Raw genomic sequence first — 13,857 nt, 5'->3', positions numbered from 1 at the left:
GTTGCCCACTCCCCTTGGTGGCTCCCTCCATCACTGTCTCTCTCATCCCTTCTCTTTCCATACTCTGTCCCCTTTTCTACTGACCCTCCCTCTTGCTGTACATTCTATCAGTTTTCTCCTTCGCCTTTCTGTTGTCTTCACATTGTGCTCAGCCCCTTCCCTCTCCAACTCCTCTCACTCCACTCGCTCCTCTCTCTCCAGGAAGCACAGCTGAGCTCATTCCCCAGTTTGAGGCCACTCTGCTGGGAAAAGCCATCTGGTCAGGGGGCAGAGAGAGGGAGAGGGGACCAGACCAAGAGAAACTAAGGCATAAATCACATTTTCCTCCAATATTTGAGAGACACTCCTAAACACGTCACCCACACATTCTTTAGGGCCTCCCCAGCCCCACCCGCCTCAACTTTTTTATGAGACTATGGGAATCCTGGTTAATGACTCTTTGCTCTCACAATCCAACCACCATGACTTTAGCTCTCTATGAGTCTCATATGGTACTGCTGCAGGGGTGATGTCACTGGAAGCACCTTTGTCAAGGTTTTACAATGCTTGCTTGTCCACCACTCCACCTCCTCTCTAAACTACCTGTACCAAATACAGAGCTACAAACACTGTTACAAAAAAATCTGAAGTTCAGATGATATTACCAGTGCAAGTCTGCCAGGATCATGTGTCTGTGCTTGAGTGCGTGCGTCCTGGTGAACAGTGTGGTCAAATATGGAGTGCTAAAGAGGCCACCAAAGCTACTTCCAGTGCTAATGATGCTTACACAGTAAAAACATTTTTCAGAATCAGAATCAGAAGAATCAGAATCAGAAAGGGATTTATTCGCCATGAAAGTTTGCACAGACAAGGAATTTGCTTTGGCAGGAAGGTGCATACAATAAACATATACCTAAAATTTAAATATGTGGACTAACTATACTAAGGGTACATAAACTAGCAGTACTAAGTGGGATAAATATAAGTTGCCGTAAATTACAATATAAAAATACAAAAATACAAATATTACAAAAAATACAAATGTACAAGATACCATGTTGTGGTGCAGTGCAAAAGCAGTGTGTTTTAAGCAATAAGTCATTTGAGTCAGTGTGGTCCCTTGGCCTTGTTGAAGAGGCCAACAGCGGAAGGGAAGAAACTGTTTTTGTGGCGTGAGGTATTGGTCCTGATAGACCGCAGCCTTCTGCCGGAGGGGAGTGACTGAAACAGGGAGTGTCCAGGGTGGGAGGAGTCGGCCACAATCTTCCTCGCTCGCCTCAGGGTCCTCGAGGTGTGCAGGTCCTCGAGGGTAGGCAGATTGCAGCCAATCACCTTCTCAGCAGTACGGATGATACGCTGCAGTCTGCTCTTGTCCTTGGCAGTGGCAGCAGCGTACCAGACGGTGATGGAGGAGGTGAGGATGGACTCAATGATGGCTGAGTAGAAGTGCACCATCATTGTCTTTGGCAGGTTGAACTTCTTCAGCTGCCGAAGGAAGTACATCCTCTGTTGTGCTTTCTTGATGAGGGAGCTGATGTTCAGTTCCCACTTGAGGTCCTGGGAGAGGATAGTGCCCAGGAAGCGGAAGGACTCCACAGTGTTGACTGGGGAGTCACACAGGGTGATGGGGGTGAGTGGGGCTGTGTTCCTCCTGAAGTCCACAACCATCTCCACTGTCTTAAGAGCATTGAGCTCTAAGTTGTTCTGGCTGCACCAGGTCACCAGGTTGGCCGCTTCCCACCTATAATCAGACTCGTCTCCACCAGAGATGAGCCCAATAAGGGTGGTGTCGTCCGCAAACTTCAGGAGTTTGACGGACGGATGACTGGAGGTGCAACTGTTGGTGTACAGGGAGAAGAGTAGAGGAGAAAGGACGCAGCCCTGAGGTGATCCGGTGCTGATGGACCGGGAGTCAGAGACTTGTGTTCCCAGCTTAACGCACTGCTTCCTGTCAGACAGGAAGTCTGTGATCCACCTGCAGGTGGAATCAGGCACGTTCAGCTGGGAGAGCTTGTCCTGAAGCAGGGCGGGGATGATGGTGTTGAAGGCAGAGCTGAAGTCCACAAACAGGATCCTGGCATAGGATGCTGGGGAGTCCAGGTGCTGTAGGGTGAAGTGGAGGGCCATGTTAACTGCATCGTCCACAGACCTGTTGGCTCTGTAGGCAAACTGCAGGGGGTCCAGTAGAGGGTCAGTGATGGATTTAAGGTGTGCCAGCACCAGGCGCTCGAAAGACTTCATTACCACAGAGGTCAGGGCGACGGGTCTGTAGTCATTATGTCCTGTTGGCCTTGGCTTTTTGGGCACAGGGATGATGGTGGAGGACTTGAGACAGGCTGGCACATGGCATGTCTCAAGGGAGGTGTTAAAGATGTGGGTAAACACCGGAGACAGCTGGTCAGCGCAGTGCTTGAGGGTGGCTGGAGAGACAGAGTCCGGCCCAGCTGCTTTGCGGGGGTTCTGCCTCTTGAAAAGTCTGTTAACTTCACCCTCCTGAATGGAGAGAGTCGTCACTGTAGAGGGGGGGAGGTGGGAGGCCTCCTGGGTGGGAAGGGGTAGTTCAAGACTGTCCAATTGTCTTTCAAATCTGCAGTAGAACTCATTCAGGTCGTTGGCCAGGCGGGAGTCGTTAGTGGAGTGGGGGGCTCTGGGCTTGTAGTTGGTAATTTGCCTGAGCCCTCTCCAGACAGAAGCAGAGTCGTTTGCAGAGAATTGGTGTTTTAGCCTCTCTGAGTACAGTCGTTTAGCCTCCCTCACCGCCTTGCTAAACCTGTTCTTTGACTCCTTGAAACTGTCTTTGTCCCCACTCCTAAACGCGGCCTCTTTCTCTGACCTCAACCTTCTGAGTTTAGCTGTAAACCAGGGTTTGTCGTTGTTGTAGCTTACCCTGGTGCGTGTTGGTATACAGCAGTCCTCACAGAAGCTGATGTATGATGTCACAGCCTCTGTGAGCTCATCCAGACTATTGGTAGCAGTCGTGAACATGTCCCAGTCAGTGCAGTCCAAGCACGCCCGCAGATCCTCCATAGCTTCACTGGTCCACTGTTTTGATGTCCTCACAGCAGGCTTACAGCGCTTTAGCTTCTGCCTGTATGCAGGAATCAGGTGGACCATGGCGTGGTCAGAGTGACCCAGTGCTGCTCGGGGGACCGCATGGTATGCTTTGCTGATTGTAGAGTAGCAGTGATCCAGGGTGTTTCCTTCTCTGGTAGGGCATTTGATGAATTGTCTATATTTTGGGAGTTCTTGAGTGAGATTGCCTTTGTTAAAGTCGCCTAGCACAATAACCAAGGAATCCGGATTTTCATGCTCCACACTCAGTATCTGGCTGGCGAGCACACGTTGAGCCTCGTTAACGCTAGCCTGCGGAGGCATGTAGACGCCAACCAGAATGAATGATGCAAACTCTCGTGGCGAGTAAAAAGATCTACAGTTAATAAAAAATGATTCCAGATCAGGAGAACAGTGCTGCAGAATCACTGTCACATCTTCACACCAGCCACTGTTAATGTAAAAACAAATACCACCGCCTTTCGTTTTGCCAGAGAGCACAGGGTTACGATCCGCTCTCAGCAGTTTGAAACCTGCTAGCTGTAGCGCAGAGTCTGGGATCAGTTCACTCAGCCATGTCTCCGTAAAGCACAAAACGGAAGATGAATGAAAGTCTCTGTTTTTCCACACCAGTAGCTGAAGTTCATCCAGTTTGTTGCTCAGTGAACGCACGTTGGAGAGAAATATCCCCGGTAACGCTGTGCGTGCCCCACGCCGACGGAGTCGCACCAGAGCACCGGCTCGTTTGCCTCTCCTACGGCGCTTCGCTGCTAGGACAAAGCCGAGGGTGGCTTTGACTATAATTCCCACTAATTCCGCCGCTGGAAGCAGAAAAGTGGGAAATAAATCCACAGGAGTTGTAGTCCTGATGTTTAGAAGTACTTCTCTAGTTAGAGAACCCCGGAAATCTTGGCAGAACACTGAATTAACACTGAATTAACAGACAATTAACAGACAAAACAAGACAAAAAAGGGCGCACCTAACGACCGAGGCAGCCATCGTCGGCGCCATCTTGGATCTCTAGGCAGTTTGGCAGTTGATGTAGAAGTTTGGGCCTGTCCACCACTGTTGAAATATTGTGCTATACATTCCTGTCAACTCACAGGTAAGAGCACCCTTCTGCTTATTATGAGAAATCCCACACTGTATGTAAACACAATTTCTAAAATACATTGACCCCGACGTGATTTGAACACGCAACCTTCTGATCTGGAGTCAGACGCGCTACCGTTGCGCCACGAGGTCATGTTCAAAAAGCGTAAAAAGTATTTTCAATCCTAGTAGCATTTCGTAGAAGCATTTCAAAGTTTGTGGTGGCCGTGTTCAAACAATTTTATTGTTCGCAAACAGGCAACAAAATGTATAGTGATACTACAAGTAATAGCGCAATGCTGCCGAACTATCTGGAAACTGTTGTTACAGTGACTAAACAAATGACAAGGCTGCAATATTTATTGAGAAGGTGATAAGGAGATTTGTTTTTACAACAGCTAACAAATTCAGAGGCAGCACTGGGGCCGAGGCAATCCTGCTGCAGACAACAGCTGCCCTCTAGACAGGCGAGCACAGGCTGAGCTAGTTTGTGTATAATAATCTGGCGGTCCTAGAGCGGCCCGTCATGTAATTTAATGGTCGATTGGAATGATTACACTGTTAAGACCACGAAGGCTTGTGGAACTCAGCCAGGACAACGTGGAGGAAATGCTGAGAGATGCTGGTTGGATGATAAACATGCGGCTGTCCACTTACTCCCTCATGCGTCTTCAATGTACAGTCAAGTGTTCACTCAACGGTTGGTTGGACGAAGGTACATATAAAGTCGCTGGCAAAGTAGCATGTAGTGTTCATTATGCGATAATGTGAAGTAAACATTCCATCATTCAATCACAACAACACAAATTGACATGTTAATGAGCCTTGGAAATATATGTGTAACATATTTACTGCCAAACAGATGAGTTAGGACCGGAGGTTGGATTCATCAGGTTTTTCATGGGGTTTAATAAGTGGAGTCCAACAAACATATTTAATTAAACCCAATTATACATATAGGCCTACTTGATCTTTTTTTTTACAATGACATGAATCAAAAGAGCAGCCCTGAAAGATGCAGGGGGAAGCAGTATCTAGGGAGACTCGCTTGTGTGAAGGAACTTTGTTCGGAGCACGGCTTAAGGAAACTCCACTGTTGTTAGAAGGGTAGAGGTCCACAGGTCACGTTATGACAGGTCACGTTATGACAGACAGGTCACGTTATGACAGGTCACCTTATGACAGGTCACGTTATGACAGGTCATGGACGGGATTAACCAAACCAGCCCAGCAGATCGAGCGCCTCATGGATGTGTGCATACCTGCAGGGCACATTTCTGCTGCATATGAGACAGGAAGCAGCTGAGGTTGGTTAGGTTGCTTATGGGCAGACATCCATATCACATTATTGTCATATGTCCTTTGTTTGCCAAAGCCCATCTATCATCCTTCAAATCAGACAGACCCAGACTCAAACCCAGACTGACTTAACTCCAGTAAGAGGGGAACAGGCTGTGGTCTCAGACTGTTTATTTTAATACACCTGCTCATTGCTCTGGATCCCAGTGTTGGTTTCTAACTGGGCTGTGAATGACTGGATATGACACAGGCACTTTTACTAGAGTAACAAAGACGGCAACTGCATAGTTAGAGTGTTTGTAAATCTCAGTTTTATTGTGGTTTAAATTAAGGCAAGTTGACATTCATTACAACATATACCAAGGTTGTTGTGACCCAGTGTTTGGTCACAAAATGTCATGGAATTTGACACTAACACAGGTTCCACTACACTACACTAATCTGTCATAGTGATACTAAAGTGTCCTTTTTGACAGATATATGTGCTTTCAGAACAGTGTAGGAGAAATGAAAGGATTTAATATTATCATATGTTAATCCGTATAGGTCAATCAAGTCCTACCTTATATTCCCACAAATATATATAACATTAGAATATCCGTTGTTTCATCATAGTACTACATTGAATGATATTGATTCTTCCACAACAGATGGATCGTATCTGGAGGCCGGCTCATCATGACCACCTCCCTTCAGTGGATGTTTATGTGCCTGTGTGTTAACTTATGTAATCCCCATGTGTTTCCCATATGAGGCTGTGTCCCAGAGGCCTGCCTGATGAGCAGTTCATGGATACCCCACCCCCCCGTTTGTCCTCAACCTGCTTTGACCATCTCCACCACCGTCATTTGAACCCCCTGTGTTATAGAAGGGGTGAAAATGTCAACATTGAGACGGATAACTGCTGCCAATTATGCTAAATGACCGACATCAACTGCCAGTGTGTTGACTTTAGCCTGCTTTTATGTTCACTGTTAGATAATCAAAGAAAAAAAATGAATGTAAACACACATGTGGGACATTAGGGATAGGATTGTTTCTATATGGAAATATGTGTTAGTAAATTTCTTGTTTGTGCAAACTTACTTGGTGAATAAAGCTGATTCTGATTCTGATTGTCATGTCCTAAACTGTCATACATGAACCTGCTCTTATCTTTTGAGACTGTCAGGAACCATTGGGTTGGTAAAATGAAAGTAGGGAAACAGAGAGAGAATAATATTGAGTAAAATATACTACATGTATAACTGAAGCATCATGTTGGTAAGTTGTTCCATGAAGATCCCATGTCTTGTTTGGGGGAGATAAGTTTGTGTGTTTTTGTGAACAGTTCTGTAAAGTGGGAGGAGTTTGTGTGGTTAATAAATAAAATGTGAGAGTCAGCGTCTGTGAGTATAATGAACAGGAAGGAGGGCTCTGGCTCGTAAACAGGCCTGTTGGGCTTCTCTCAGCCTCCCCTACACAGCAGTCTGTCTAACGGCCCAAGCATGGAGGTCTGAGGAGGCAACCCTCAAAGCTACCGCACTGGAATCTGACTAGTTCAGCCTGTTTCCCCATCTAGTCAACAGGGGGAGTGAGGTCTGAATGAAACTGAATTGTAACGCTTGTTTTTGAGAGTACAGTGAATAAATCTTAAAAACCTTGACCCTGACGTGATTTGAACACGCAACCTTCTGATCTGGAGTCAGACGCGCTACCGTTGCGCCACAAGGTCATGCAGCAACGCTCCTTTCAAAGTGTATTAATAGAAAATACAGCCACCGTTTTTCCAGTGGCCACAGCACTGTTGAGGTGTGAGTGGGTGTCTATGTGTGTATGATCAGATATGAATTGCAGGATCCACTCATTTTCTATGGTGGAATGCAGCCTAGAGAGCTGGGCCCCCTGGTATGTGTGTTACAACCCTATAGGGAGAGCTGTGTTTGAGTTGTTTTCAAGACCGGGTCTCTTCTGGGGGCTGGGGAAGAATGACAGAGGCAAGTCTCAGTGATGACTCTACCACTCAGGGCTGTATATCATGCTCTCCTAACCTGCGCTGAGCTGCACAGTACTGCCTCTGTATTCTGCTATGTTCTGGTTATACAATATTATTCCACACAGGGAAGGAAAGGAACTGTAAATTCAACACTCACAGTTGAGCTACTTTCAGGAATGAGACTGAATTTAGATTCATGTCCACACCTTCAGAGTTCTTGCAGCAACAACCCTCCATGAGGATCAGTCCTACTACAGAAATCCACAGGGGTTTAAGTAGAATGAAGTGCTAATAGTGATGATGAAACTGTATAACGGGCTTGGGCCTTTTTTATCCTCTCTATGACTCTATCCACGTTGTCAATGCTGGCTGTGACTACAAGTCAGCAAATGTGACTCAAGTGTGATTACTGACGTCAGTATTTCCGACCCATATCATAACGTCTGTCTTTCCTGTCTCCAGTGTGTGTGTGTGTGTGTTGTGTTGTGTATGGACAAGATTAATGAATTCATTATTTGGCTTAATGGAAGATGACTAACTCAAGAAAAGGTTGTCACAGCACACTCATCCATCACGCTCTTCCTTTCACTCTTTCCATCTCTCCACTTTTCCACTCAGTTTATAGACAACATTTAAGACTCCCATGTATGGATGGTCTGTACGAGATACAGGGCAACTTGGAAAATACGGTAGTGTGATTTTTAATAGTAAAAATGACAAAGTAACACACACACACAGAGTACACTCTTGCAAAGCTCCCAGAGCAGACTGCCCAGCACAGTAAATGTAGGCTTCTTTCAACCCTGTGTGCTGCCAGGGTTACAGTTAGATGTGTTTTGTTTGGGGATGTAGGCTGGATGTAATGTCTCTTCAGGTACTTTAGGGGTCTGCTAATGTGATTCAGGAACAAAAACAGTCTGTCGCTATGGTGTTAACAGCAGGCTACTTGTGGTTATTATGGGATGCTGTCATAATAGAGGAATGTGACTGTGTCTCCCTGGTGGAGAAGCAGTGCCCAGCTGGACACTCACAGCGAGACACTCCCATGCTACCTGTCTGCCACCCAGAGACACAGGGTACAATATGGGCACAGAGAAATTAACCAATACATTTGAAATGTGATCTTTATTGCCTTCCTGTAGATCTCATCTGTAATTTTATTTCTACCACTGCATGGTTTACTTTCTGAGGAGAAAAGACAGTGGACATTCAGTAGGGATTTCGGGTGTTTATTGGGTCTATTGTCTGTTATACAAAACAGTAAAATACAAAAACATGCCTCAAAAGAGCAAATCATAGGTAGGCCTCACAAAGATAAAAATGAAGTGCTTACGCTCAAATACAATCTGCACATTCATATGTATGTTTGCAACTTGTGTTTGTGTGGGTGGGCTGTGAGCCTCTGTCCCCTGTGCTCTTGCTACTCCATAGAGCTGACCTGTGCAGCACTCACTGTACACTGTGGACTACGTTCTGGATTGTCTAGGTACTAAAGTAGGACTATATGACGGGAGATGAGAGGGTTGCATTTATAGCTTGTCATACTGAGCTCTTGTGATCCTACTGTGAGGGGTCAGGAGGGGTCAGGAGGGGTCAGGAGGCAGCCTCATATGTATATGTGATGGAGCACCCGTAGACAGTAGACCCAGTCAGCAGGCAGTTGGTGGTAGGTCATCTTGTTGCCATCAAGTCGTAGGATCTTCATTCTAGAGTAGGACAGAGGACCCACCTCCTGGCAGAAACTGCTCACGCTGAACTCTGTAAGGAACATAGAATCCAAAGTTACTCTGGGAACACGAGACCATTAGTACGAGGGCGTACTAATGGTGAAATTCACTCTATTTACAGCAGTTCTGTGCAGGGTATAACCTTGTTCAAGCTGTAGACATTAACAATACCTGTAATTTCATTAGAACAATTAGACTCTATGTCTTCACTATCCGTTTAGCCGGATTGTTCCTTTGAAATGAGTGATCAAACAAAAGCTGACTCCATTAGATAGATTGCTGGTGCTTTAGCTAGGATGAAGTACAGCCACAGTTTGTCTCTGCCATCATCTGGTGTTTTCTACAAGGTTTGGCAGCATTCACAGTAGCTGTCAGGGAGCTAGACAGTGAGGTGAATGTTACTGAGGTAGTATTTCTCTCTTTTCAGTCCCAGAATGGCACACAGACCTGTCTATTGGATCCCAGGCTGGAAAACAGGAATACATTCTTTCCTCTGGCCAGAACATTCTCTGTGCTAGTCAGAACAGAATGTCTGACTCTTGGACTGCGAATAATTCTATCTATAAACACAGTTTAGTCAGTCGCAAACACATCCGAGCATGCATACACACACACACACACACACACACGCACACACACACGCACGCACACACACACAGACACACACAGACAGAGTTAGCTTTGAAGTTCTCCACTGATATGGGAATCTGGTTGAATTCCCATGGTAAAGATATGGGGCAAATACACCACACAAGCTTTTTTTATTAAGCTTGAGCAGGACCTCGTGGCGCAACGGTAGCGCGTCTGACTCCAGATCAGAAGGTTGCGTGTTCAAATCACGTCGAGGTCAGTGATTTTAGAAATTATTGCTGTCACGTCATTGGTATTAGATTGTCGCCTGTGTTTATCGGCCACAATATGGCAGTCTGTGGTTGCAACACAGAAGAGGAGAGGGTTGAGATCATGATTAATGCTCGTAAAAGATAACTGAACCAAGTAAAGACAGATTAATAAAGATCATCATGTCCATGTCAACCTCCCTCTCATAGGCTGTGGTTCGTTTACTCCCATGTCTGCCTAAAGCTGTAGATTTACTGTGGCTGCAGTTCCACTGCTTTCCTCTATTGAAATCTAATCTCTGTCTGAGAGAAACAGACAAAGGAAGAAGGAAAGGATATTATAAAGAAAAGAACAGAGCGTGCTTTTGGCTCGCCTGATACCCCTTGTGAATCCCTCACAGATGTTTTCAGACCCCTCCACTCCTCTCTCCTCAGCGCTCCTCTCTCTCCATGTCACCCATGCCTCCCCAGCTCTGTTCCCTCCTCTAGCCCTGCCCCCTCCTCTAACCCCACCCCCAGCCCTCCCCTGAGCACGAGGGGTGTGTTGGACAGTTTGTTACTTTGCTTTACAGATCCAGTCATATTTTCCACATTTCCTCTTTCCTCCCTCACAGCAGGGTTAAGGTGTTGGATATCCTATGCCACTCTCACTGTATGCAGCTCTCCAAATACTGCACATTGCCAGTGTGTTTATTTGGTGTGGCGAGCGTGTGTGTGTTGTCTCCTACGGTATATTTGGTTGGCCTCCAGGTAGAGGTACTGCAGGGTTGTGGGGACAGTGGGGGTGAGGCTGAGCTTATTGTAGGAGAGGTCTAGCTCCACCAGGGAGGACAGGTTGAAGGCCTGGGGGTGGACGCTGGGGCTCTGCAGACCGCAGTGACTCAGACGCAGGTATCTGAGCCCCCTGAAGCCCACCAGACAGTCCTCCTCCAGCCCAGACAGGGAGTTGTTCGACAGGTAGAGCTGCTGCAAGGAGGGGGGGAGGTGGCGGGGGACGGTGGGGAACAGGTTCCCGCTCAAATCCAACAGGTTCAGAAGCACCAGACCTGAGGGAGAGAGAGCGGGAGAGGAGGACCTCAGAAACATCATCATCAGAGTTGTCATTGCTTTGTCCCTCTGTCAGTTTCACTGCATGTCTGATGCTTGTCCATTCTTCCAGTGTGTGTATGTCTGTGTGTGTATGTGTGTGTGTAGGTGTAGTACTAGCTACCTTTGAAGTCATCCTCTGTGATGGTGCTGAGTCTGTTCCCCTGCAGCAGCAGTAGAGTGAGGTGCTCTAGATTCTGGAAGGTTCCTGGGGTAATGCTGGTAATGTGGTTGTAGGCCAATCTGAGTTGCCGGAGTCCGGCTGGCAGGTTTTCTGGTACCGTGGTCAGATGGTTGTGGTTGGCAAAAAGAAAGTGCAGCCTGGTCAGGTTCTGGAGAGCAGTTTGGTCCACTCTGTTGCTCTGCAGCTGGTTACGGTCTAGTATAAGCCAACGCAGGCTGGTGCCATTGGTAAAAGGAGAGGATGACATGGATGAGATGTTGTTGTCCTGAGGGAACATAACACAAGAAATTGAACTGCTGTCTTTCCTTAAAGTCATGAGACCAAAGTGATTTGAACACACAATCTTCTGCTCTCGAGTCATACCCCCCACCAATGTACCCCAAGGTCTGGCTAGTAAACCTAAACACATGATTTGTTATCATGAACCCTGTGCTATGCAAGCTAACGCTTGCTGTATACCACTGCCTTGATTGCCCTGACAGTTATTGCAATACAATGCTGAGGTCACACTCACAATCATTACCATCACAGGAGTCAAATGCTGTATGTTTTTGAGTAACTATGACAACATGGTAGCGTTCACCTGTAGGAAGAGGTATTCAGTCCTAGCTGGCAGGTTGTCTGGTATGGCTCCCAGTGCTCTGTGGTCACAGTAGAGGGCTGTGGGCCACTGGATGGGACAGTCACATGGCTCGGGACAGGCCTGGGGGTTGTTGGCCCGGTACCATGACGGGTCCATACGGCCACGCAGGGTCAGGACACTGGGCTCCCCTAGGAAACGGTTTATCCACAGGGGGACCCCTCCGTAGTCCGTGTCCACATCAGTAGAGGCCTGGACAGGCACGATCAGGACCAGGACCAGGACCACGACCCGGGTGGACGTGTGGAGTTCCATGGAGCTGGGTGCTGTGGAGCTAACACTGCTGCTGACTGGATGTAGGAATCTGACATGAGGAGTAGTGTACAGTTAGGTAAGATGAGAGTTAATCTTGGTCACCGCATGAATCTACAGTGCAGTAACCATCAAAGTGTTTTCTGGTGATTACATTTTCTAGTAGTATAGTCAAGTCTACAAGCCAGGAAATAGTGGACTAGCTTATGAATGTGCAGATAGTCAGGTAACTTGTACACATGCTGTAGGTTTTAATAGTAATAATGTATGTACTACAGCAGCTAGGATTAAGCTGGCAGCCAGGATCATGGTTCCTGTTTGCAGCAAACATCTGTGTATGAGAGGGAGGAATGTGTGTCTGTGTTTTTCCACATCTGCAGTCTGTTAGAGTACAGTAGAAACACACACTCAGACACACGGAAACACTAACACATGCACATGCCTGCACACATGTACACACACACACAGTTTAACTAACTGGTCTCACAGGGACAGAGACTACATCCTCACCCCAGCTGTTATTCATATTTGATTGTCACAATCATCATTTAACATGTTGGGAGACTCTTCACACTCTGTATTGTATCACGCATCACTTTGTCTTTGCAGTATCATCATCCTCAGCATGCAGTATTGGATCCACCACTTTTCCAGTTATTTCATACAAAGTGTACATTTCACAGCACCATCCCCTCAAAAACATTGAAGAACATTGAACACAAAATGACAGCGAATAGATTTAAGACACATACCTGTTGTGGGTCTGGTGCTGGAGATGTGAACTTGCTTTAAGGTCGTTCCTGAGCGGTTCGGTGAGGTTCAGTCGTGGTGGTGCTGCATTGTAGAGAGTGTGTATGTGTGTGTGTGTGAACTATGTGTGTGCGTTCTACCTGCAGTGTTTACTCACTGCCTGATACATTCCTCCGTTCCACAAAGTACCCACAACCTGGGCCTAGACCTCCTCTACAACCCCCTTTTTCTCTCTCATTCTCTCTCTCTCTCTCTCTCTTTCTCTCTCTCTTTCTCTCTCTCTCTCTCTCTCTCTCTCATATCCTCCCAGCCTATGGTAACTGTCACACCATCAACATTTGGTGGAAACATGTGTGCCAACCCTGTGGAAAAAAGAGGGAGCAAGATAAAATGAGGGGAAGAGGGAGAGAGAGATATATATAAAAGAAGACAGTGAAAGACAGTAGAAAAGGAGAGAGAAAACAGAAGAGAAGATAGCAAGAAAGAGAGAAAGAGAGAAAGAGAGAAAGATGATGAGATAGAGCTGTAGAGGGGGATAAAGTAAATATCAAAGGAGGAGTGAAATGGGGTTTGAAATAGGGTGTCATGAAACTTGCTGTGAAAATAAATGATATACCTTTTGTCTCTCTGACATGCCTTCATAACTCAGGAATCTCAGAGCATCTCAGTGCACGGTGTTGCACTGCATCCCTCAGAGTTGTGGCCAAGAGCTGACTTCCATGTTGTTTCATGAAAACCCGCCCCACACTGAGCAGTTTCTAAAATACATGATGTATAAACTCTGTGATTACGTCAAAAGCTTCCAATCTCCTTCTTGTTTCAGCATATGTGTGTGTCTGAGGTATGTATGCTTTCTGGCTTTAACTGCACACAGTGTAGCCAAAGAGAGCACCTGGGGAGCCAAAGAGACCACTGCATGAGAATGTGTGTCTTGCTGCACTTGTGTGAGTGTGTGTGTGCTATATATGTATGTGTGTGTGTG

General features: G+C 46.5%; 1 protein-coding gene and 3 non-coding genes across 4 annotated transcripts; 1 reads left to right on the top strand and 3 right to left on the bottom strand.

The window, feature by feature from the left end:
- Positions 1 to 4,204: 4,204 nt before the first annotated feature.
- Positions 4,205 to 4,276, bottom strand: trnaw-cca (transfer RNA tryptophan (anticodon CCA)). Its single transcript has one exon. It is a non-coding gene; the product is annotated as a tRNA-Trp (tRNA).
- A 2,788-nt stretch (positions 4,277 to 7,064) lies between these two features.
- trnaw-cca (transfer RNA tryptophan (anticodon CCA)) lies at positions 7,065 to 7,136 on the bottom strand. Its single transcript has one exon. It is a non-coding gene; the product is annotated as a tRNA-Trp (tRNA).
- Positions 7,137 to 8,142: 1,006 nt separating this feature from the next.
- Positions 8,143 to 12,910, bottom strand: zgc:113307 (uncharacterized protein LOC553753 homolog). Its single transcript, XM_067243701.1, has 5 exons — positions 12,878 to 12,910; positions 11,817 to 12,177; positions 11,174 to 11,498; positions 10,692 to 11,009; positions 8,143 to 9,155 (listed from the first exon to the last, which is right to left on the bottom strand). The coding sequence occupies exons 2-5, from the start codon at positions 12,126 to 12,128 to the stop codon at positions 9,004 to 9,006; spliced, it is 1,107 nt and encodes a 368-aa protein (XP_067099802.1). The 5' UTR covers positions 12,129 to 12,177; positions 12,878 to 12,910; the 3' UTR covers positions 8,143 to 9,003.
- On the top strand, positions 9,903 to 9,974 carry trnaw-cca (transfer RNA tryptophan (anticodon CCA)). The gene has a single exon. It is a non-coding gene; the product is annotated as a tRNA-Trp (tRNA).
- Positions 12,911 to 13,857: the final 947 nt, after the last annotated feature.

Source organism: Osmerus mordax, chromosome 1 (assembly GCF_038355195.1).
Source record: "Osmerus mordax isolate fOsmMor3 chromosome 1, fOsmMor3.pri, whole genome shotgun sequence".
In the NCBI taxonomy this organism is placed as follows: domain Eukaryota; kingdom Metazoa; phylum Chordata; class Actinopteri; order Osmeriformes; family Osmeridae; genus Osmerus; species Osmerus mordax.
Note: the sequence above shows the minus strand (reverse complement) of the source record. Positions and strands in the feature narration are given on the sequence as shown.